This window comes from Fundulus heteroclitus, unplaced genomic scaffold (genome assembly GCF_011125445.2).
Source record: "Fundulus heteroclitus isolate FHET01 unplaced genomic scaffold, MU-UCD_Fhet_4.1 scaffold_71, whole genome shotgun sequence".
NCBI classification, from domain to species: domain Eukaryota; kingdom Metazoa; phylum Chordata; class Actinopteri; order Cyprinodontiformes; family Fundulidae; genus Fundulus; species Fundulus heteroclitus.
In genome coordinates, this window is record NW_023397154.1 from 1,047,518 (window position 1) to 1,074,020 (window position 26,503).

Below are 26,503 nucleotides of genomic sequence, written 5' to 3' on the forward strand. Positions count from 1 at the left end.
TTACGCCATCATTTACATTTTTCTTCTTCATCTAACAGGCGGTGCGAGCTGGAATGAAATGGAGATGCTGGTCGGACACGTATGACTGGAGATGGAGGCCTTCGGTGAAGTCAACACCACGCAGGAGGAGCTCCGCTTCCTGCCCCTGCCTGACAGTGACCCCAACAACCTCGGCTACCATGATTACCCTCCGAATGTCGGCATCCTCCCGCCGGTTCTGCCCACAGGATACGAGGGAGTCAATTTTCCAGAAGACCCCATCCGACTGATGAGTGTCCAGGTACACGTCCAGTATTCCCAGTAAAGCCTTCATCTTTAATTGCAGTGAAATAAAAGGTTAAAAGTTAAATTTCACTTGACATTAACATGAATATATCTGACAGCTGTATGCTCTGGTTTGTTTGAAGGTGGTGTTGATCTTGGCCTACAGCACCATCATCGTGCTGGGGGTTCTGGGTAACTCTCTGGTCATCTACGTCATCTATCGCTTCAAGACGCTGCGAACCGTCACCAACTTCTTCATCGCTAATTTGGCAATCGGTATGTTTTGACGCACACAAACAGCCCTGCTCTACATTTAGTGTTGTGGCATTAGATACTTTCTATCTTGTATGTGCCGTATTACTATTTAGACTTAAACGTGACAGAAACTGAGCTCCAGATTTGATAACAGTTGCTACGAAGAGCCCAATCCGCACACCAATCACAGCAGCTTTGGAGTTGGGTTGGCATCATAGTTAATAATTTGTTAAGTTACAGGATTCTTTGGTACTTTTAGCAATGCTGATTCTGTTGAAAAGTTACAAGTAGTCAGTGATATACCAGTGGCAGACAGCCGTCAGATTGATGCCGGACTGGAGGATCACAGAGCAATCTTCATTAGGGTGTCAAGCTAACGGCTAATAAAGAGCTCTACAGTATAAAACCTTAAAATGTGAACTATCTGACATCCGGGGCAGGATACATTTAGAGTGTCTGCAGTTATTGTAGTGACACGGTTGTTCAGCTGTGAACATACTGCCAATATGAAACTGTACGCTTTTGTGAATAACTGTAAAATAGCCTTTACTGCAGTTGTTTAACTGCTACAAATGTAGTTCACTACTGAAAAGACCATGTTCTGTGTAACTGTTAGCTTGACTGTAAGGAGCTGCAAGTTTGGCCATAGCTGATAGGCTGATTGATAATGACTTGCAGCTTTACTCTAAGTAGCTTATGGCTGTTTTCTGTGTCACTATTAGCTTGACTCTGAGTAGCTGTTAGCTTGAGTCTTTCCTGACTGTTAGTTTTAGTCTGAATGACTGTTAGCTTGAATCTTTCCTGGCTGTTAGCTTGGCATTGAGTAGCTGTTAGCTTGACTCTGAATGACTGTTAGCTTGAGTCTTTCCTGACTGTTAGTTTTAGTCTGAATGACTGTTAGCTTGAATCTTTCCTGGCTATTAGCTTGACATTGAGTAGCTGTTAGCTTGACTCTGAATGGCTGTTAGCTTGAGTCTTTCCTGGCTGTTAGCTTGGCATTGAGTAGCTGTTAGCTTGACTCTGAATGGCTGTTAGCTTGAGTCTTTTCTGACTGTTAGTTTTAGTCTGAATGGCTGTTAGCTTTAGTCTTTCCTGGCTGTTAGCTTGACATTGAGTAGCTGTTAGCTTGACTCTGAATGGCTGTTAGCTTGATCATGAATGACCACTCGTATGGCTGAGAAAGGCTATTCAGATGAATCTAGTTGTAGCTGGCTTGGCTAGATGTTACCTAGTACATTTGTTGGATCTACATAGCTGACAAGTTGACTCAGAGTAGGTGTTAGGTTGTGATGTCAGCTATTCTATTTTTCAGGTTGACTCTAACTAGCGGTTATGTTGTCCCTAAGTTTTTAGCGTAGCCCCAAGTTACTATTCCACCAAACGTGAATAAGTATTAACTAAACTCTTATAAGCTGACAAATGGATCAGTAGCTTTAAGCTTGATTCTAAGTGGCTTGAGGGGCTTGTGTTTAGGGATGCCAACTGTCCCATATTATGTCCCGTGTTTTAACCTTATTGAAGTGTCCTATATTGTGTATGACACTGATTTTACCAATATTTTGACTGCAGCCTGCAATTTGTATAAACAAACACTAGATGGGTCACCTCAATTTGCTTACCTAGACCAAAATAAAGTAGTTACATCAAAGTAAAATGCACGATGCAGCTTTGCACAGATTAACTTTAACACCTCCTTCCCAGACTGGCCCCTTATTCTGGTTGGAAACCCTACATCTGCTGTTTATCTCCTCAGCAGTCAAACGTTTGACTAGCTGCAAGCTTATGTAGCTTTTTGAGATGACGTGTTGTGAATTGGCGCTATATAAATTAATTAAATTTAACTGAATTGAATTTGGCTTGACTCTCGTAGATGTTAGTAGAGATTATCTAAACTGAGATTACTCTGATTGTTGTTCACCACTGGTAAACACTGACTGCTCAGAACTGCTCCACAGAATCCCAACAAAATTAGCGGTTACAATAAAAGTTTAATTAAAACCCAAACAATCACATCTTTCAAAGGTTAAACTCAGTGTAGGTCTGTGCTGTTTTTCTGTGAAAGCCAGTTTTAGTAAATGTTGTTTAGGTCTTAAAATCTTTTACTAAACTAAAGACTTTAAATTTTTTAAAGATGATGTTTTGTTTTTTGTCATTTCTGTGTGTTTTTTCTCTCTCAAAAGAAAGAGTTTAATTAAAATCCCGTAAGGTTTTTTTTTTTTAATACTTGCCAGGGTCTGCCTGTTCTATTTTCTGTGTCTGGAGACTTCTTTCTCCTTTTGGGATTAAAGGACCCTGTGTTCATTAAAATAAAATAGTTATAGTGAGAGGACTTTGTTTAAAGGAAACTGATGTAAGCCTGTGTAATTTGCTCTGAGCTAATTCAACTGGGTTGGACTTGATTAAGCTGTGGTTTGGGGACAGAAATCTCTTCCAGATATGGAAACACTTGGTCTCAGTTTTATCGCTTATTTTGCCTCCATTTCTTTACTTTATGTTTGAAAGAATGAAACCTTTGAGCTGTTTGAATGTTTGGGATCTGCTGATTTTAAATAAATTGTTTTGCATTTTGTCGCCAGTGATGAATCACTATTCAGTTTCTTGTTTTGTGCAAATTCTCTGTTACACCCTGGCTGTTGGCGATAATGGGATTAAAACAAATTCAGATATTCTTCATTTGGCGCTGGAACGGGTTTACATCAAATAACCAGAATCTTTCTCACAAGTGATGCAGTAAAATTATTTAAATTGATTTATTTTATTAACAGACACAAAACACAAATGAGTGTAGACTTTTAATTAAATTACAGTATACATAAACCAGACCGTTCTATTTTTGTTTGATCAAAAACATGCATGTTTTTTTATGAGAAAAGAAAAAAACAAGGAAGACAAAAATAAAGAGTGACTCACCATGCTCTTTAAAATGATAATCAGATGCATTTTAAGAGCAGAATAAGTCATAGGTTTCAACATTCTATCATGAATTAACATTTTATAGCTCTGAACAGCTGCCTACACATATCAGGACTGTGCTGCTTAAAGACATTGATTTTTTTTTATTTGGTTTCTCAAACTTTTAATTTAAAGATTTTTTTCCCGACTGTCAGCTGAGGTTTCTTGAATGCGGTTCAGGGAAAGGCTTGTTCTGCCCACTCCTCCGACTGCCGCTGACACGAGAAGACAAATAGTGGTCATTACCCCTAAAACACAGTCTTTAAATTGATTATAATTGCAGTGCGTTTCTTGCTTTGAACTTCAAAGTCTGATCATAATGGCTTCAGATCAAATGTGAAAGGAAAAAAAATGCCAAAGAAGAGAATCAGGGGCTTATAAAAGGGGGACAAAAGTGGGAGATGAACACGTTTTCAATCAAGAAACAGGAATGTGTGGTAATACAAATAAATGGCGCACTAACTGTCTGCTGCACCTGGACCCTTGAGTGTTAAACCATCTTTTTTGTGCTGTGTATTGGATAAAAAGCAACTCTAGTAGGGATGTAACATGTACCTGGGTTTTCTGGGCTCAGGCTTGGATTCAATTCAGCTGGAGAAAAAATTCAACGAATTTGAACTTTAAGGAAAATTTTAAGTGATGTAAAGGCACAAAAGGTCGTTTTCAAAGAAGCTGGCTGCTCACAAGGGCACGTGGACCAAGCATGTCAATAGAAAGTTAAGTGGAAGGAAAAAGTCTGGCAGATAAACCTCATAGTTGAGAAAACAGGTTTTTTTGTGTTGCAGAACCTGGCCAGCTGCATTTTTGCGTGACATCGTCTTAAAATCCCATTCCCAGGAGAATCAGCCGACTCTGCCAGTGGTTAAACGTTGCTGTCTCCCCAGATAATGGCCATGGCGCCTCGTTGCCATTTCGCACCTTTTCCCGCCCCGCTGCCGCCTGCTGAGGGACTTTTCGTACCAATCTGGAGTCGGTTTGTGCCTACAAGTGAAGGTAGGTAGTTGGCCAACTCTTAAATGTGAAACACAGCATCTTCCAGTCCAAAGAAAGTCGCGGACTCCGCTAACAGCCGGCTCCAAACAAGCGGCGTAGAAGAGGAGCATCGTGACCAATGAGCCTTCGAGCTGAAGGGCTTTAAATAGCCTGTAAGTGGCACCAGAAGCTCAGACCGGCCGACACCTTCCAAATCATCTGCTTCAACACACGGCGGGCGATCTCACCTCCGCTTTAGTTATCGCAGTGGGAACGAGTCTGAACGGGCGCGATTCACACCTCCCACACCTTCAAAGCTGATGCTCACTTGTGAAAACTTAATCAACCCGACTCCGAGTCTCCGGAGTCAAGAGACAGAAACTTTGGGCCAACAGAAAGATCACCTGTGGTCCTGCTTATCTGCGAGAGAGAGAGAGAGAGAAAAGAAAAATCCCAAATTGTTATCCTAAGTGCTTCTAAACAATAAATATGACTGCAGTTTGGAGGATTAGATTTTAGAAGTGAAAAGAAAGGATTCAAAGCTGCCAAACTAAACTCCAACACCCTGTAATTAACAGCCCAGCGATGGAAACTGGAAAACAAAGTATAAACAAGCACACGGGAGCTCGCTGATCTAGCACAAATAATGAGACGCAATGAGGTGCGAAGCGATGCGTCGGCGTGTGAGCTTTCTCATCAGCCCTGAAATAACAGGATCCTTTCACCGCGAATAATGACCGTCATTAGCGACGAGTGAAACTCCAGGACAGACGTCGGTGAAGCCGGCCTGCGACGGACCGGGAGGGAAAAAACGAAGGCCAAAAAGCCTTCGTTCTGCCTCCGGCTGCGGCAGAAAAGCCCAACCGGGCGTTTTATCTCAACAGCGGTTGAGCGACCAGCTGTCCAAACAGAAGATCTATTTTTTTTTACAAAAAACTTGGAGAAAGCAGAGAGAAAGAAAGCGAACGGTCGACTTGCTCCCCTGCCGGCCGTCTCCATCTGTCACGCACCGAGCTAATGAGGCCGCAGTAGCAGATAATGAGACGGCGTAGTGGTTCCTCTCCCCGTGTGAGACGATGGCTGTTTAGCCGTGTGTGTGTGTGTGTGTGAGGCGAACGGCGGCGTTTTCCCGTGGCCTCCAGCGTCCCATGTTCTGAGACATTGCAGGAAGCAAAGCTCACTGCTGGCGGTAATCAATGAAAACCGACAATTACGGTGTGCGTTCAGAGGGACGTGAACTTCTGGTTGCAACGTCACATCGAGCTGTGTTTTCCACAAACGTTGCTGTCGTCAGGCCGTCATTTCAGGTGTCTCCACGATACACTGAACGATTTTATGCACTTTAAAGGTTTTACTGGAGAGTACACGAGGTTCTGGACCCATCGTTTCCACCACTGAGCCACTTTGTTGTCACTTTGGCTTCCCCGTGCGGAGCCAAATTGTTGCGATCCCCAGAGAGTGTCTGAAGCGCTGGACACATTTTCTCCTGTTCGTTGTTCTGATCTCAGTCTTTATTCACAGAAATGTGTTGGGGGTGGTATAGTGAGCACACGCCACATGGATGAGAACCGGCTCCCCACATGAACGGTCCCAGGATGCTTTCAGTGGAGCGTTCACCTTTTTCATTGTCAAGATGTCGATCAGGGTACGTCAGGAACTAACCTGACCCTCAGTTCTCTAAAGTCCAATCCTGGTGCTCATTGCTCCTTCTCCGTGTCTTTCTCTGCTGCCATTCTTCACATCACTCCACCATCCTCACCATGCAGAAACACACCTGGCTGCTCCTCTTTACTGGCGACTTCCATCCTCTGTAGGCGAAGGTCCTGGTACTTTCTGGACTTTCCTGGGTTAGTCTGGACCTCCGTTTGCGGCAGTGAAACCTTTCTCCCAGGGTTTCTGATGACTGGGTAAAGAGTTGGTTTGGGTCTTACTCGCAGTGGTATCTTAGCCCGTTTTCATGCAAAGGGACAATGACGGTCGGCGTGTGGTTCCTGGGAGGAAACCACAGCTGCGGTTCTAAAGTAGCTGTTCTGTTCTGTGAGATATCAGCTGCTGCTGAACAGATCCTTAATATTGATGCAGATGGTTCCCTTTGCAGCAGGGCTATATGAGGTTTTTGTTTTTCATTTAGTTTTCATTGATTTTCATTAATGTTGCAATTGCCTTTTATCAAATCTCATGCCGGGAATGATATAAACTCCCTCCAGTGAGTTCTGGGAGTCCCTCTGGGACAAACCTTGAAAACCCTGAAAGAAATGAGCTCAGGATGGATCCTGGGTGTGGAGGAATGTCTCAGAGATAGACAGGGATGGCCCTGTTCTGGTAGCGCTTGGTGGATCATTCAGCCGTGGTGGAACAACAGCCGACAATCCCTTTATGACCGGAGCGACCGAGTCGTGACTTAACAGTAACATTCAACACTTGCAACAGGTTTACTTAAGCTTTGACTGTAAATGACCATAGTTCAGATTTAATTGGGGATATTTTATGTGACAGAAAAGAACCAAAAGGATCATGAAGGAAGGGAAAGCAGGTGAGAATGGTTCCGGCCACGTATTACCTTGGGTTCCCTGGGTTCAAAAGCTCATTATAGCATGAGGCTGGGCGGCGGCACCATTGTTAAAGTTTTTCACCGTCCTCGCCTGAAACTCAAAGCATAGATGAGTGATTTTAACACATAACAGAACTTAAAGTTTAAGCATGAAAGAGCTATAAGCTGAAAATGCAGCATTGTTTGCCACTATATCATGTTTCCTTTAAGAATTTGAGGACAGATGTCTTGTGCGTTTGTCATTACCCCACCTGAAATTGTCGCGGTGTGCTCATTATTTTGCTCCCCACCCCTCGTGTCCGCCTTCGTCTCTTTGCCATCTATCAGTCGTCCTCTTCGTGCCGACGTCACGCTAAAGAAGCTCTTGCCGCAAACTTGTCTCTCGCTCTTTTGCACCTTTGGCGGCCTCTGCCTGAAGCGCCAGGATGCTTTTAGCCATCGCTTTGTTCCCGCACCCTCCTGGCCTTTGTCTCATCCACGCGGCGTCTCTTCACAGATACTTAATGAAGCGCTAATCCCCAAGCAGCGGCGGGAGTTTACAAAGGTGTTTGGCTCAGTACACGCCAGGGTCAAAGCCTCAACCGAGGATTACGTGCGTCAAGCTTGTCAAATTAAGACACAGTTTTTGTCTGCTATGTGTTGTCTGGCCGTTTTAACCACAAACAACTCTGAAATGACCTACTTACCTTTTTTAATCCGGTCTAGCTCTGCGCAGAAGGTAAGGACCAATGAAAGGGGCAGATGTCAGGCTGTCTGGTTTCATGTCCGGTTGGCATCTCAGCATATTCAGGATTTCACAGCTTTATAAATGTATCTATCGTTTACTGATCTTTTGGATGTTTTGTTTTATGGTTAGATGCTTCAGATCATCAAATAGATTTTAACATCCTAGAAAGCCATCACTTTCGTTCAAGGATCAAGGATTTTGTTTATTGTTACCAAGAAAGTGTTACCCAAGACACTTAGTGTTAAAATAACAAAGCACATTTTGTGGAATATGAGACTAAAGTTGACCATTTCTGCCACCAAAGAAAATGCCCCATCACCCACAGGAACACCATCCCCACTGGGAAACACGGTGGTGGCAGCATCATGCTGTGGGGACTGTAAAATATGGACGGGTCTGCCTGTGATTTGAGACCGGGACGAAGGTTCACCTCCCAGTAGGACAATCGCCCGAAGCATTAAGCTGAAGCAACACAAGGGGAAACATTTAAAAAAGGGTTGGAATGGCCTAGTCAAAGTCCAGACCTCCATCCAATTGAGAATCTGTGGTCCTTCTAACATGAAGGATCTGGAGCAGTTTAGCCCCGAGGAGTGAGCAGAAGGGGTAGGTGGCCAGATGTGGCGAGCTCATAGAGACTGACCCAAACAGAAAGTACTGACTTTAGGGGGGTTAGGGTTATACACGCTGAAGTTTTTATTGTCATTTTCACCTATTTGTTGTTTGCTTTACAATTAAAGGCAAGGAAACTTTAGTATAGCACATTTTCATCCAAAGGGAACTCAACGTTCTTGTTCATAGAATTCAATCGCACAAAACACAAAATAAGACACTTAAAAGAGCTTTTCAAAATAATAGATGAATAAAAATTCACTAAGAGTAGGCAGTGGCAAATAGAAAAAGTTGCCGGCATGTTCTGTAAGTGGTAAAAACTCTCAAACGATCCACCTTAATTCCAGGTAGTGAGGCATAAATCACCCTGTCTACATCCAGTGGTGGTGGTGGTGGTGGTGGTGGTGGGGGGGGGGGGTTCAACCTGGGCAGACCTCTGCTCCTTCACAGGGTGGGGGGAGGGGGGGGGGGGGCATAGGAAGAGAGAGGACTAACGACATGATCGAACACACTCGCTCCCAACGGGTGGTCTACAGACACCACATGACTAAACATTCATATTTTTACACCTTAGGAGGAAGCTGGAGTACCTGGAGAGAACCAACACCCGCACAAGGAGAACATGTAGTCTCCCTGCCCCGGATTAACTAACATCCACAGATTGAAGCAGGTCTGGTCAACAGACCTCCAGGACCCGCTTGTGGTGGCAGTAGGGACAGCCTTGCCTGATTTTATGCTGCAGTACGGTGGCGGCGGAGTGCTGCAGCTTTCAGATCTGACCCCTAGAGGCGGTTGATGGTGTAGCAGGTACATCCGTAGCGGTGAGGTGTGTGAAGGAGGGTGGCAGCGAGGCAGCACCTCAGGGACGCAGAAAGGAACCATACCAGATGCTACGCCGCGTCAAAGAGCAGGTGGCGCCCCCTAGTGTCTATGGACGTGGCAATCACGCTAATGCCAGTACGTCTCTGCCCAAAGGCCTCGTTTACCTGATCCTGAGGAGCTAGTTGGGGTTTGGCCCAGTGTACCGCTGAATGATCGCTCCTTGATGTTTTAGGTCACGTTCTTGTTGAATTACTGAAAACTTCTTCCAGCATTGCTGCTTCCAGCTCCTTGAAAGCGAGACGTGAGACGAATGGGTCGTCGTGTTCGGTTTGCGTCTCGTGCCCCCGGCCTCCCCGTCTCGCGAGAACCAAGGAGAACATGTAGTCTCCCTGCCCCGGATTAACTAACATCCACAGATTGAAGCAGGTCTGGTCAACGGACTCCAGGACTCGCTTGTGGCGGCGGTAGCGACAGCATCGCCTGATTTTACGCTCCAGTAAGGTGGCGGTGGAGTGCGGCAGCCTTCAGATCTGACCCCTACAGGCGGTTGATGGTGTAGCAGGTACATCCGTAGCGGTGAGGTGTGTGAGGAAGGGTGGCAGTGAGGTAGCACCTCAGGGACGCAGAAAGGAACCGTACCAGGTGCTACGCCGCGTCAAAGAGCAAGTAGCGCCCCCTAGTGTCTATGGACGTGGCAATTACGCTAATGCCAGTACGTCTCAGCCCAAAGGCCTCATTTACCTGATCCTGAGGAGCTAGTTGGGGTTTGGCTTAGTGTACTGCTGAATAATCGCTCCTTGATGTTTTAGGTCACGTTCTTGCTGAATTACTGAAAACTTCTTCCAGCATTGCTGCTTCCAGCTCCTTGAAAGCGAGACGTGAGACGAATGGGTCGTAGTGTTCGGTTTGCGTCTCGCGCCCCCGGCCCCTCCCGTCCCGCGGTGCATGAGCCCGGCCTTCGTGCCGTTTCCACTATCTTTCCCACGTCTTCTCCTCTCTCTCTCTGTCTCTCTCTCTCTCCCCGTCAGAGTCGTCCTGGTAAACCAGAGTGTCATCTTTTCCGGCCCAGTGCACAAACCGTAATAGAGAAGAAGTGGCAGACGTCCATTTTGTACTTTTTTTCAGCACATCTCGCGTAATGAGAAAAGGCAACAATGCTGCTGAGAGGAACACGATGTGAATGAGGATGCTGCTGTGGGCCTTTTGTAGCGGACCAAGGCCCCGTTTCAGTGAAGTGCCGCCTCCGGGAGAGAGGCCAGAACGACGACCCGCCGGGTTGGAGGTTGTTGAGACGAGTCTTCAGATGGACATGAGGTCTAGCGGTGGAAAGGGACAACAGCTGCTGCTTTGTGTGGTGGTGTAACCGCGCTAATGTGCTGAAAACAACTGTCACTTTGGCCTTTTGCTGCCTTCCTCTCTTCTTCTGAGAACCAAAGAGGACAAGAGGAGGGAGGAAGAGAGGAGGAGAGAGGCTGGAGAGGACGCAGCGGAGTCTGGAGGAATGAAAGAGAGAACAAAAGAAGAAAGAAAGAAGAAAGAGTGGCAGTGGAGTTGACCGCAGGAGCTTTGCTGCTTAAAGTGACTGAAGTTTGATGATTCACCCCTAGATCCACAGGAGACCATCATCCATCCATCATCCGTCCATCCATCCATCCATCATCCATCATCCATCCATCATCCATCCATCATCCATCCATCCATCCATCATCCATCCACCCATCCATCCATCCATCCATCCATCCATCTGTACATCATCCGTCCGTCCATCCATCCATCCATCCAACCGACCATTGTCCATCCATCCTTCTTTACGTCCCTCCATCCATCAGCCGTCCATCATCCATCCATCCATCCATCCATCCATCATCCGTCCATCGTCCATCCATCCATCCATCCATCATCTGTCCATCGTCCATCCATCCATCCATCCATCGTCCATCTAACCGACCATTGTCCATCCATCCTTCTTTACATCCCTCCATCCATCAGCCGTCCATCATCCATCCATCCATCCATCCATCCATCATCCGTCCATCGTCCATCCATCCATCCATCCATCATCTGTCCATCGTCCATCCATCCATCCATCCATCGTCCATCTAACCGACCATTGTCCATCCATCCTTCTTTACATCCCTCCATCCATCAGCCGTCCATCGTCCATCCATCCATCCATCCATCCATCATCCGTCCATCATCCATCCATCATCCATCCAACCGACCATTGTCCATCCATCCTTCTTTACATCCCTCCATCCATCATCCGTCCATCCATCATCCATCCATCCATCATCCATCCCTCCATCATCCATCCCTCCATCCACCCATCCGTCCATCATCCATCCATCCTTCCTTACATCCCTCCATCCATCATCCGTCCATCATCCGTCCATCCATCCATCATCCATCCATCATCCATCCATCATCCATCCATCATCCATCCATCCATCATCCATCCGTCCATCATCCATCCATCCGTCCATCATCCATCCATCATCCGTCGATCGTCCGTCCATCATCCATCCATCTGTCCATCATCCATCCATCCATCCATCCATCCATCCATCCATCCATCCATCCATCTGTCCATCAGCTATCCATCATTCTTTACATCCCTCCATCCATCCGTCCATCCATCCATCCATCCGTCCATCCCTCCATCCATCCATCCATCCATCCATCCATCCATCCGTCCATCATCCATCCATCTCTATGATGTTTTAATTGCTTCACGTTTAATTCATGACTACTAAAGAAAAAGTGTCATAATGTGTTGTTAACGTTTGTATCCATAACGTTTGTATCCATAAACACTGAGAATAAAAGGAAACATGTAGGAACTGTTTTTCCTGGAAACTCTGATCACTCTTTAGGAACTTAATCTGCCAGTTTAATCTGAATTACTTTAGTCTTTTTACAAAAATAAAATCTTTATAAATGTACCTGTGAACGTTTTCTTGTCTGCCTAATAATTGACTGAACTAATGACAGAACACTGTAAACACGTTCCTGTTTATCAGTGGAGGAAACATGCGCTGTGCCCCCAGATAAATAAGCTAGAGAAACCACAGAGATGTGATGATTCCTAAAACTAAGACACGGACCAGATCCATCCTTCTAGACCTGGAAGTAACAATCACTGTGAATCTAAAACTAATGGCAGACAAACAGGACTTATCTGGGCCTAGTTTCTGAGGAGGCCACCCTTTGTCTGGTTCTAAAGAGAGAACTAAAGCTGCTCGTGTCCCTGCAGGGACTTTGATTGGAGCTCAGCCTGTATTTTTGACTTCTTTTAGTTTATTTTGGTGGCAGGTTGGTTTCTGTTTGAAATGCTGCCGTTTGATGTCGCCGGTTCTAAAACTTTCCTCCTTTTTTTTTAGTTTGTTTGGTTTGGAGATTTCAGCTCCGCCGACGCTCACGCAGTCCCAAATATTCTGATCTGATTTGTTGTTGTTTTTTTTCTTCGTTTGAAGCGTCTGGAAATTTACATGAAAAGACTCCTTTCTGCCATCCGGCATCAAAGTAAACATGTTGTTAGAGGAGCGCTTCCCGCTCGCCTGCAGACGCGCGCCAGGATTCGTTGCTGCTAAAAGTTTCCAGGATGAAGATTAAGGAACAACAGAGTCTTTCAGATCTCCCCTCCGCAGGAGAGAGTCTTGGTCTTTTCTTTTCTCTTCAGGGGTCTTAATAAGGAGCACGTGACGGAGGAAAGGAAGAAAAGGTTCACCGTGTTCAAACATCAGACGTGCAGGAGTATTTCTGCACGGTCTGGCTGAGGAAGCCTGGAAAGCAGAGGGGAGCGGAGAGAGAGATCAAAGCCTGGAGGAAGAATAGAAACAGCCAGATCTGAATTGTGTGGAGAGATGAGGATGCTTGGCAGAGAGTTGGCAGTTCAATTCCTTTAAATCGGTGCGGGGCTGTCAGATTGTGATTAAAAACAGAGGCCTGGTGCTGCCTTCGCCACCACCTCTTCACCACTTCTTCCTTTTATCCAGCTTAGCTTAGGGTGCTTTATTCACTGCAAAAAGGGAACTAAAAGTAAGTTAAATTATATTAAAATTTGTGTATTTTCCCTTGATTTGAGCAGCTAAATGGGACTATTTGCCAGTGGAATGTGTATTTTTACCTCTAAAATAAGATAATTAGATATCATGCACTTGAAATAAGATGATGGCAAAAGTCTTCTACCATTGGCAAATAGTCTTATTTAGCTGCTCAAATCAAGGAAAATTACATTCATTTCAAGAACATTTTACTCACTTTTAGTTCCCTTTTTGCAGTGTTGCTGTTTTCAAAGGATTAGCCTAGTTACACTGCAACAAGGGAACCAAAAGTAAGTATAATTGTCTTGAAATTAGTGCATTTGTCCTTGATTTGAGCAGGTGATGAGATTATATGCCAATGGAATGAGTATTTTAACCCCTAAAATAAGATAATTAGATAATCTGCACATGAGATGACTGAGATTGTTCTGTTGGCAGATCCTTTTGACTTGACTGCTCAAATCAGGACAAATACACTCATTTACTTACTTTTGGTTCCCTATCAGTGTGCATCTAAATATACTATCATGCATGTTCACATTTCTATAATCTCTGAAGTTCCACTGACCAGCAGGACTGGAATTTTTGCCATTACTGTAAGAATGTACAAATATATTTGTTTTGTGAAAAACTGATTTTATTGATTGATTGACTTTTCTGAGGTGGACCTGGTGCTTTCATTATTCTGCTGCAAAACCCAGACAAGCCTGAACCTAAGGTCAGGAGTTAAAGGTTGGAGCAGCAGAATTCATGGTTCCATCATCTAAAGCCAGTTTTCCTGGTCCCAAAGCAGCCGAGTTTCCCCCGGATCATCACTCTGCCACCACCATGCTTGACTGTAGGGAAGATGTTAGTTTGTCTCATTACGCATGTAAGATGTAACGAGAAAAGCTTTGCGGTTGGGTCACGGGTCCATAGAACAGGTCTGCAAAAGGATCAAGATGTTTTTAGGAAATGTCTCTTGGTTTGTCTTTAGTCTGCAGTGGTTCCTGCCTCAGAAATTCCCACAGGCTCTCTTTCTTATCATTGAAGCGTGAAGTTTGACCTTAGCTGAGCCCAGTGAGGCCAGCAGTGGATGCAGTGATGGAGTAATTATGTTGGTCCAGCCACTCCTGGGAAGGTTGCAGCTCTTAGTGTCGTTCATCCGAGTCCCAAAGCTTTAGAAATTCCTTGGCAACCATGTCCAGGCACGTTTTTACCCTGCTTCGTGTTGTCAGACAGGTCCTGTTGGAGTGGTTTCTTGATTCTACAGGTCTGGACTCATGCACTTAAACCAAAAATTAAACTAAAGTAAAAAAGCTAACATGGATGCTGATATATTTTCTCGTATGGACCAAGCAGGTTATGATCTCCTAATTTCCTGAATACATAAAACCATCGTTTGAAAACTGCAGGTTTGAATTTACTCAGCTTATTTCCGTCTGACATTAAAATTGATTTGGTCCAAAACTATTTAAATGTGACAAAGCAGCAAAAACTGTAAATCTCAAAATACTTTATGGAAACACAGGTTTTGTTTTAACAGATCTATTTTACAGCTAACGTCTTTTATTTCGTCACAAAAAGTCCCTCATTCCAGCTAAAAACAAAAAGTTTAGAGCCACAAACGTCACATGATCGTGTGAAAAGAGACAACTTAGAACGTTTAATGAATATCTAGTATGAGACATTTCTATTCATTTTAAAGAAGCCCCATTTTATCTATATAGTTAAGCTTAAAGTTAAAGAAAAACATGCAACTTTTACAAAAAGAGGAAGGTTATGTAGAATTTTCAAAAAAAAAAAATTAAAACTCTTAGTGTCATTTAATTGTGGAAATTAATCTGCAATTAATCCATGAAAAAAATTGACATTAGGTCTGCATTATAAAAAAAAAAACCTTGTTTATCATTTTTAGCTATTAGTTATCAGGAGGGATAGTGGAAGGTCTAAAGAGCCCTGAGCTAACCTTTAAGGTTCATAATAAAACATAAAATCTTTAATAATAGGCACACTGACCCACCCACAGTCAGACCTGTTCTAGAACAATCTAATAAAAGCTAGAAAGGCAGCAAATAAACGGGGATTAAAGGCAGTAGGTTTTATTTATCTACTACCAGAGGGCCGGTGGGCTGGATTATGATGAGCAATACGGAGCAACTAAAGTCGCATTTTAATTTGCTTAAGTCACATAAAGTCCATCGTTTCATGATCCGTATCCCCCCCCCGGTCCGTCTACTCCGGGGACGACATCTGGCTCCCTGGCCAGGACTCTGGAGGTCACCTGACCTGTCTGTGGGTAAATCTCTGGGCAGATGGCGTCACGGCTCCCCGAGCGGCGTCCGGCCGGCTCCTCGTCGGTTCTGCCTGTTCCTGCGTCCCCGGCTGACTCCACGGCTAATCTCTGGATCGTGACATAAGAGCCGGCCTAAAGGACCGTCATGACAAATGAAGATCAGGGGGGGGGACATAATTTAGGATTTTAAAGACAGACAAATTAAGGCTGATGGGGAACAAACCCGGATAAGGTCGAAGGACTCGGCTGCAGTTTTAACTTCCTGTGGCTGACAACAACAGGAAGTGGCTTTAATGGTCTGGTTGCTTTGTGGCTCCGTTCTGTCGTCCTGTTGCCATTCCTGAACAGAATCTCCATTAACATCCATGAAGCCAACCGTATGCAGTTTATTTGCAACAAGAGGAAGAGTGTGGAGTCATCCGACTCACAGCTGCCTTTCTGCAGCTACCTCATACATCTTTAATGCACATTTCTGCTCATCTGAAAGAACCACGTTGGGCCTCGGATGCCAGAACCTGAACGCTAATTGGGTTTTTTTGCCTCGTTAAGGTTGTCTCGGCCGTCCTCCTTCATCTGGTCAGCTCGTGCCTGTTACCAGGAAGGACGCGGTTTGCGTAACGTTCAGAGGAATCGTACCCGGCCAGCCGAAACGATCACGGACCGATTCATTATCTCTGATGAGTGTGGCCTGGTGAGGGGTTGGTGCTAAACGACGTCTGCTGCAGATTTAGAAACGATTAACTGGAGGAGGAGAGAGAGAGGAGAGGGTTCTAAGCTGGTTGATAGAAAAATAAGAACTTATCCTTCATAAACTATTTAGATAAGTATAATATCATTTGATCCAACAGATTTAGACTATTATTAGTGTATTAGTTGGTTTGCCTGTCAATCAAGTTGTCAATCATCACAGACTCACTGGGCCTCAGCAGGCATCCTAAATGTTGGAGTTCATGACAGGGTGGATAAGAGAAAGACACGTCTGGAAGAGTTAAAGAAGGAGGTCTCGTGTGAATAAGGCGGAGTATTTCAGGAACAGTGTCCTTCAGCCTGATGAGGCCGAGGTAGAAAAGTTAGGCAAGAACAAACCGCTCTACCTGGAGAACAGACGGCATGTCAGCACAGACGGCTCATAACCTGCTGCCCAGCACGGTGGTGGAGGGGCCATGATCTGGGCTCGCTTATTACACTTCTCTCTGGAGTCTTTGAGTCCAGCCCAGCAAGAACTGGGAAAAAAACAACAAATAAGGATTGGCTTAAAACAGCTGCTTTTCAAAAATAGCACTTTTATTCAAATGTAGTCCAAAAAAGGTTAAAAAAATAAAACAACTGGACTTTTATTCTGAAGCTAAAGAACTGAACTGAGAAAGCTTCTTGGATGGGAAGCCGAACAGAAGTCCTGTTGTTTTATTTTTTAACCTTTCTTTGGATTAATCATGACCTGGATTAGGGCTGCACAATTAATCGCATTTTCAATATAATCGCAATTTAAAAAAACTCAATTTCCAAATCGCAGATGGCTGTAATTTTTGGCTATGTAACAATTAGGGAATTAGAAACGTCCATTAGGTGTTGGTAAAATGTTTAAAGTGGGTTTGCTCCACATGGAAGGGAAGACAGTTGCAGCAGTGAGATAATGTAATTTTATTACTTGTTTTAGAGTTTATATAATCATACATAGCATTAAGTACAGGTCAATCAGTTTAATACATAGACTTGCTTGTTGGTTGGACTTTATGTTCAACAAGGATTGATGTCCAATTAAATTAAAAGCTGTTCTCTTGAATAATATTCTGATTAATAGAAACATTAAAAGTTCATATTTAAAATAGTCCTTGTTTACAAACGTCTTTATTTAGACGTCATTTTTGTTGCTTGTGGTTAATGCAGAGAAAAGTCTAAATTGCAATTTTGATTGAAATATATTGTAGGCAGAATGCAGTCATTTCTGCTCTGAGTTTAGATGCTGCGGGTCTTTTAGCAACTAATCCACACGGTGAGGAAACAAAATTGATTTGTTGTTTGTATATGTTTAAAAAGACATGATAAATTAAACTGGGGAAAAATCCCATTAAATCGCAATGTTAAGATAAAAAAAATCGCAATTAGATTATTTTCCAAAATTGTTCAGCCCTTACCTGGATAACTGAGAATCTTCACCAAACAAAACGTAATGAAATGTACTATTTTTTTTAACCTATTTTAACTGCATCAATATCAAAACTAACTTGTTCCAGCTGTAAAGCACGGTGGTGGTGGGGTGATGATGTGGGCTTATTTTGCAGGTATTTACATACCAACCCTTCCTGGAGTCAGTGTGGGTCCACTGAGCTCAGACTGGGTCACACTGCAAAAACTGAACTGGAAATAAGTAAAATGTTCTTAAAATGAGTGTATTTGTCCTTGATTTGAGCAGGTAAATAAGATGATTTGCCAATGGAATGAGATTTTTGCACTTAAAAAAGGAACAAGTCATCTCCATCATCTTATTTCAAGTGCAGGATGTCTAAATATCTTATTTTAGGGGTCAAAATACTCATTCCATTGGCAGATAAGCTTATTTAACTGCTCAAATCAAGGAAAAATACACTAACTTTAAGAACATTTTACTTATTTTTAGATCCGTTTCTGCAGTGCATCAACAGAACTGTCAAGATGCTGCCGTGGCCTAGTCAAAGTCCAGACCTCAGTGAACTACAGCGGCGTTGGTGGCGATCAGACGTTTGGTTTCGGTTTCAGCGACCGGCTTCCTCCCACGCCCACACATGTGACCCGGCGTTGTGTCCACCTGTAACCGACCTGTCCTCTGTCGCCCTGCAGCCGACCTGCTGGTCAACACGCTGTGCCTCCCCTTCACGCTGGTCTACACGCTGCAGGGAGAGTGGAGGTTCGGCAGCACGCTCTGCTTCCTGCTGCCGTACGCCCAGGTCCTCGCCGTGCACGTCTCCACCGTCACGCTCAACGTCATCGCCCTGGACCGCCACAGGTGGGTGGAGCTTAAGGCCGTCCTCAGCTTTAGTCAGGCCTAACACACACCTTCAGTACTTCTGCTGCTTAATTTGGGCCTTTACAGGTTAGAGATGGCCTAAAGGAGCTAATTTGAAGAAAAAAAGCCTTATTCTTGATAAATAAAGTGCTTTAAAATGTATAATCTGTGACTGCAGATTAGATTTAAAGGTTTCTGATTTCTCTCTAAGGGCTTCTTCTTTACCCATCAGAGCTGAAGAGCAGCAAAAACCTTCAGTTAACAGCTTATTTCCTGCTAATTTACTGACGGCCGTCTGAATTCTGCCGTCTGATTGGCCGGAGCGTTGCTCAATTAATGACTTTTCAGCGCTGCAGGAAGCCTGGAACATATTCTTGTCTATGGTGGACATGAAAATCCAAAATGAAGAGCGAATGAACTAATATAAAGCTTTTTGAAAGGGTGGTATGTAATAGTTGTTCATAAAGTTCTGCTTTTTAACTCTGTCCTCATATGTTTATAAGTTTCTCTTCAAGAACTCGTAAGTTTGCCTTTATATGCTTGTGTTTAATTAATTTTAATTCCATGCATGTATTTCTGGGTGTCTAAATACTCAAACTTTTATTTTAGGATTTAGTGCTTTATTTTAAACATATAATAATGTTTTTGTTTTATTTTGATGGTTATGTTTACGCCTTTAGATCCTGTCCCTGTTCAAGGGCGACTGTGGCACATGTCGATGTGCCCCTGGGCAAGGCACTTATCCCCATGTTGCCGACCAATCTGCACGGCGGTGAACGAGCGCGTGTGATTGGCTGAATGGGTGCGAAGCGCTTTGAGAGGTCGATAGGACTGGGGAAGCGTTGTAAAGTCCATTTCCCGTTCAGATCTGTTTTCATAGATTATTGTTTTTATTTTCCAGGCATTTTGTTTGTCCTTGTTTTGCTTTTAGCTGAAAAATCATTAATTCCTTCATAAAAACAAAGAGTTGGATCAACAGTCAGCAGGCGGCTGTGGCTCAGTGAGCAGAGTAGTCTTCCTGCAGTCAAAAGGTTACTGGTTTGATGTCAGCTTCCTCCTGCCATATGTTGTGCCCCTAGGCAAGGCACCTCAGGTTGTCTGTGATTGGGCTTCATGAGTTCAGTCCATTTTGCTGAGCAGCGCAGGGCAGAACTTCCTCCTGAAGGGCCCGGTTCAGAGCTTCAGAGGTACTGGAGGCTCAGAGGTTCAGATGTTCAGAGGTTCAGAGGCTTGGCCACACCTCGACCCATTTCTTTGTTCAGATCTGCTCCAACGTGTGTTTTTCTCCTCTTCTCTATGTTTCACCTGCACATTAAAAGAATAAAAAAAACTAAGAAAACAAAGGACAGTTCATGTTCTGATGTTTTTCACATCGGCTGATGGTGATGATGGTGATGATGGTGATGATGGTGATGATGAAGATGGTGATGCTGATGATGATGATGATGACGATGGTGATGATGAAGATGGTGAAGATGGTGATGCTGATGATGATGAAGATGGTGATGAAGATTGTGATGATGATGATGATGGTGGTGGTGGTGATGATGATGATGGTGATCGTGATGATGATGATGACAATGGTGATGATAATGATGAAGATGGAGATGATGATAGTGATGATGATGATGATGATGATGATGAAGATGGTGATGATGATGGTGATGATGAAGATGGTGATGATGATGATGATTATGATTGTGATGATGGTGATGATGAATATGGTGATGATGGTGATGATGACGATGATGAAGATGGTGATGATGATGAAGATGTGTGTGTATGATACTGATGATTATGCTTGTGCTGCATAGGTGATTCAGATGGTGATGCTGCCGCTGCTGGGTGATGCCGCTGATTGACTACTTACTGGTGATGACGATGATGATGAAGATGGTGATGATGATGAACATGATGACGAAGATGTTGCTGATGACGATGATGGTGGTGATGATGATGATGGTGATGATGATGAAGATGGTTATGATGAAGATGGTGGTGATAATGATGATGATGATGATGATTATGATTGTGATGATGATGATGGTGATGATGATGAAGATGGTGATGATGAAGATGGTGGTGATAATGATGATGATGATGGTGATGATGAATATGATTGTGATGATGATGATGTGATGATGAAGATGGTGGTGATAATGATGGTGAGGATGCTTCTGCTTGTGATGCTGCTGGTGCTGCTGCTGTGATGCTTCCGATGGTGATGAGGAAGATGTTGATGATGACGATGATGGTGGTGATGATGATGATGACGATGGTAATGATGATTATGATTGTGATGATGATGATGGTGATGGTGATGATGAAGATGGTGGTGATAATGATGGTGATGATGATTATGATTGTGATGATGATGTGATGATTAAGATGGTGATGAGGAAGATGTTGATGATGACGATGATGGTGGTGATGATGATGATGACGATGGTGATGATGATGAAGATGGTGATGATGATGAAGATGGTGATGATGAAGATAATGATGATGATGATGATGATGATGTAAGAAATGATTTTATCCTTGAGTCATTTCACAACAAATCTGTATTTGCATAAAGAACCTGCATCAGGGGCATATGAGGGAATTAGATGAAAGTTCCACTTTTAGTTCTTGAAAAGGCAAAGACAATATTTTTAATTTCAACATTTTGATGCAACAATGACAAGAATAGATCCTAAAAACATTATTTATAAATTTCATATGGAGTCCTGATCAGATCGGATCCCCAGTTTTCACCAAACTTCCACCTGCAGACTCAGACCTGAGCGGATGCTGAATCCTCCTTAGCTAGCTCGGTGTGCTGGGTGGACAGCCTTCCTGTTATCTGCTTAAAGTCTTGTTCTCTCTTCCAGAATAAACAGAAAGGTGCAGAAAACGTTTCATTTTAGCCTTTTTAGTTAACGGTTAAACGCCTCGCTGATGCTACAAACGGCTAACTCTGACTCCGCTTCACGAGGCAACGACTTCCACACCAAAAAGGGTTGTCAACACGACGACGTGGCGCGTATCTGCGTATCTGTTTTCATTTTCCCAAATCTAAATGCATGTTCTAGTGGCCTTCAGGCGAGTAAGATGCTAAGATATCTCTACCAAAGCAGAGAGATTTATGCTTATTCTCAGTTATTCATTGAGGAAGGCATCCTTTCAGCTGGGAACACAGCGACAGTTCAGTATTTTAAGGACCAATGAGGAAGACTTCTTAGAAAATAGGGTTTGTACCTACTTAAAAACTGAGATCTTTGCTCACCTGCAGTTTATTTTCTCTTTCTTTACTCCAAAAACCAGAATGAGCCCACTGTGGTAAATGAGTTACAGCAGTTAGGTGTAATTTGGCTGCTGCCATGCAGAACAGACAAGAACTCATCATCATCATTTAAATCCATCTCACCTTATGAAGGGTTTCAGACATGCTGGACCTGTGGAGCGCTGCGGGCTACAAGATTTGCATCTGGAATTAAATTTTAATCCATGAAACAGCAACGCATGAAAGTTTCAACACTCTTATATTACATTTAGTCCGTTGAGACGCTGCTGGAGCTCTCAGCGGTGTCGTAATGAGTTTTCTTCTATTTCTATCTGGTAGAGAGGACTCCCTCATGCATATGCGCCTGTCTTCAGATATTCTATATATATCTAGATAGACTGACAGACATATATATATATATATATATATATATATATATATATATATATATATATATATATATATAGATAGATAGATAGATAGATAAAGGAAATCCACAATCATAGATGGAGATTGAAGGCTGGATTTAATCTGAACATTTACTTAGGTTAGGTTTATAATGTTAAGTTTGGTTGAAAACATTCTGTATTAAGGCACAATAGTCCTAAATTACTCACATTTAGGTCAGTTTCTTTGTGTTTTCTGCTTCCTTGTTTTATGCTCTGGTGTCCCTCCAGGGTTCTGCTTTTACTGCCTTTATTTAAACTTACTCATAAAGACTCATAACGTCGGACTCTAAACCAGACTTAACTTTTCTAGTTTTAGGTCGACTGCTTGTTGTCCAGACAACACAGCACCGTTGTAACACCGTTTAAAAAGTCAGAGGGGGTGATGCAGATAAATCCTGCTGAATGGGACAACAGCGCCATCTGCTGTTCGAGCTGCACCTGCAGTCAGCAATATGAGTAGCAAGGAATTGTGGGTAATCGCCACAACGACGACTTCACTGCATCAAAGTAACATAGCTATAAATGTCTTTGGACCGGTAAAGTTAATAAGTTTTCAGAAGAGTATGAAGCAACGTAGCTGTTTGTTGTCTCTGATGCGGTTGTAGCTGTTTATTCAGCTGCTCTCTTTCACTTTTCTCTATTTTATTACCATCTAACATAGAAAGTACCCCTGGATCAATGTGAGCTTCTGTGCTTTCTGTGTCTCTGCTCTGTCTTCTCTGACCTCCAGTGGGTCGAGGCAGATGAGCGTTCACACTGAGCCTGGTTCTGGTTCTGCTGGAGGTTCTCCTCCCTGTTAAAGGGGAGTTTTCCTCTCCACTGTCGCTTCATGCATGCTCAGTATGAGGGATTGCTGCAAAGCCATCAACAATGCAGACAATCTGTATAATCTCATTGATTTTGACTTAAGCCCTGAGATGACAAGTTTCATGAATTGGCGTTATATAAATAAAATTGAATTCAATTTAATTGAATTCATGATCAGGTTCATTAGTTTTGCTGCGTCCGCAGGCAGCAAACCTTTAGTTTCACCCTGTGCTTTCACTGCAGCTACGCGGCGGACATTTCATGCTGTTGAGAATTATATATTATATATTTTATAAAAATGTGGTAATGTTGAAAAACGGCTCTGAGGAATTGCTGCGATTATAAAATGTATTTAAGCGTTTTCAAATGCTTCTGGGTAACTCTCAGAGCAAAAGCTTCACAGCCTTAAGAGAGCAAACAAATGACATTTTTCATCCATTGTGGTGAAGTTTTCATTTTTCAAAGGGAAAGAAACCAAAACAGCTTTTTAGGTGAGCTTAAGCCGCCGAAGCAAAGCACATTTTGGGGGGCTTTGAACGGAGAGAGGCCAGAGAGAAGTTTTAATCTCACCTCTGCACGGGTTGGGCTCTGGCCTCTGCTCAGGTGTTCTCTCAGGTCTGAGCCCCGGCTTTGCCTCAAAGGGAGCGACGGCAGCTTTTAATCACTGCAAACAGACGGCGGACACAGGCCCACAGAGGCACGCCTGGCCGAGGAACGGCGCACAGACCGAGGAAAAAGGAAGAAAACGAGAAAACATTCGCAGCTCTGAGTGTTAATCCTCACTGCTCACCGGAGGCAACGACTACAGTCAGGTTTGTCTCTGACGCACCTGCAGAAGAAGAAGCAGCCAGAGGAGTGACTGCAGCCTGCTGTTTATGTGTTGTCCTCTGAGTCTGTCCAGTCCAAAGCTTTGGTGATTTAATAATCACAGCATTTTATTTCTTTTTTTTTTACAAAGTAAGACTTTGTTACCTCAGATTAAAATCCATTATTCCACTAATGAGAGACCCTAAAGTGATTTAATTGATCAGATTAGGCTTTTAATCAGGCGGATAAAGTGAGTGTTTCATCAGAATGTCGCTCAGGCGGTTAATTAGCCGTCAGAGAGAGCGGTTGTCATGTTTGTTTCCAGTCTACCTGCCTCATCGCCGTCTCCAGCTCACCTCACCGCTGTGGCGGCCTGCTGCTCCCTGAGGGACGGGCAAATGCTGAAGACAGTTTGGAATGTATAAATTACAATAAAAATCAAAAAGGATTATTATTATTAAATGGTTGTGATATTAATCAGAACCAACTGAACGTGGTTTGGAACAAAAGGTAATTTAACCTGTCAAGGGTGGACAGTAACCAGTTACATTTACTGCCGTTACTGTAATTAACCCTTTAATCCCAAGTGTGCCATTTGTGATGCAGATATTTCTGAGACCTCTACCTAATCAACAAAGTCAGCATCTTGTATGCAAATATGTTTTATACACTCTATACAAAAATGCAGAAAACATGGGGAAAATTGATGTTTTGGGTCTAATGTATCAGCTATGATACAGAGAAATCCAGTTTTTGTTTTTTAAAGCAACCAAAATAGAATTTATTTTTTCTCTTCATAGAAGGTACACCTGGTCTGGCGTTCTGTTAGCTGTGACATCATCCAGGTGATGCAGCTCATCCACTATTACCATATAACATAGAAAGTACTCCTGGATCAATGTGAGCTTCTGTGCTTTCTGTGTCTCTGCTCTGTCTTCTCTAACATAGAAAGTACTCCTGGGTCAATGTGAGCTTCTGTGCTTTCTGTGTCTCTGCTCTGTCTTCTCTAACATAGAAAGTACTCCTGGGTCAATGTGAGCTTCTGTGCTTTCTGTGTCTCTGCTCTGTCTTCTCTAACATAGAAAGTACTCCTGGGTCAATGTGTGCTTCTGTGCTTTCTGTGTCTCTGCTCTGTCTTCTCTAACATAGAAAGTACTCCTGGGTCAATGTGAGCTTCTGTGCTTTCTGTGTCTCTGCTCTGTCTTCTCTAACATAGAAAGTACTCCTGGGTCAATGTGAGCTTCTGTGCTTTCTGTGTCTCTGCTCTGTCTTCTCTAACATAGAAAGTACTCCTGGGTCAATGTGAGCTTCTGTGCTTTCTGTGTCTCTGCTCTGTCTTCTCTAACATAGAAAGTACTCCTGGGTCAATGTGAGCTTCTGTGCTTTCTGTGTCTCTGCTCTGTCTTCTCTAACATAGAAAGTACTCCTGGGTCAATGTGAGCTTCTGTGCTTTCTGTGTCTCTGCTCTGTCTTCTCTAACATAGAAAGTACTCCTGGGTCAATGTGTGCTTCTGTGCTTTCTGTGTCTCTGCTCTGTCTTCTCTAACATAGAAAGTACTCCTGGGTCAATGTGAGCTTCTGTGCTTTCTGTGTCTCTGCTCTGTCTTCTCTAACATAGAAAGTACTCCTGGGTCAATGTGAGCTTCTGTGCTTTCTGTGTCTCTGCTCTGTCTTCTCTAACATAGAAAGTACTCCTGGGTCAATGTGAGCTTCTGTGCTTTCTGTGTCTCTGCTCTGTCTTCTCTAACATAGAAAGTACTCCTGGGTCAATGTGTGCTTCTGTGCTTTCTGTGTCTCTGCTCTGTCTTCTCTAACATAGAAAGTACTCCTGGGTCAATGTGAGCTTCTGAGCTTTCTGTGTGTCTGCTCTGTCTTCTCTAAGCCCCAGTGGGTGGAGGCAGATGAGCGTTCACACTGAGCCTGGTTCTGGTTCTGCTGGAGGTTCTCCTCCCTGTTAAAGGGGAGTTTTCCTCTCCACTGTCGCTTCATGCATGCTCAGTATGAGGGATTGCTGCAAAGCCATCAGCAATGCAGACGACTGTCCACTGTGGCTCTACGCTCTTTCAGGAGGAGTGAATGCTGCTTGGAGAGACTTGATGCAACCTGCTGGGTTTCCTTAGAGAGGAAACTTTCTGACCAGTCTGGAGGATCTGATGGAGTCTGACTTTATAAAAAGACTTGAGATGACATGTGTTGTGAATTGGAGCAATAGAAATAAAATTTGAATTACCTGCAACAGGCTTTAAAGTATACTTTAAAGTACAACTTGTGTACTTTGTACTTTTTAAATAGTTTGCAAAGGCTAAACTTTTACTTGCAGTTGAGTTTGATTTAAGTAGTTTTGCTCAGATACTTTCAATATCCCCTCAGTTCCTGAGTATAAATTCACAAAAACCACCTGAACAAACACTGTAAGCAGCAGCAGCAGCAGCGATCCATCCGCTGGGTTTAAGGTCAGAGTTATCAGATCCCTACATGGAGGCACATCGATTGGACGCTAGCGGCGCTAGATAAAAACACATCAACTCCAGCTGAGGCTGACCACCGAGAAGAACAAGAAAACACTAAAAGGAGCCGTTTACGTACAAAAAAAGGCAACAGCTTTGTAATTTAAACCCGTTTCCATAAAGAGGTCGAGTTTTCTGCTTTTAAAAACTCAACATTGAATCTATGCGTTCATGTGGAGGATAATAAAGAAGGTTCTTAGTGAGAAACTGCTCAT

General features: G+C 43.4%; 1 protein-coding gene across 1 annotated transcript in view; it reads left to right on the plus strand.

The window, feature by feature from the left end:
• The window catches only part of npy2rl (neuropeptide Y receptor Y2, like), a 79,640-nt gene that overhangs the window by 45,660 nt on the left and 7,477 nt on the right, over positions 1-26,503 (plus strand). The window contains exons 2-4 of the mRNA XM_012852426.3: positions 39-280; positions 408-540; positions 18,288-18,453. Of these exons, the coding sequence (XP_012707880.1) occupies positions 92-280; positions 408-540; positions 18,288-18,453 (488 nt within the window). The 5' untranslated portion in view covers positions 39-91. The remainder of the gene's footprint in view (positions 1-38; positions 281-407; positions 541-18,287; positions 18,454-26,503) is intronic.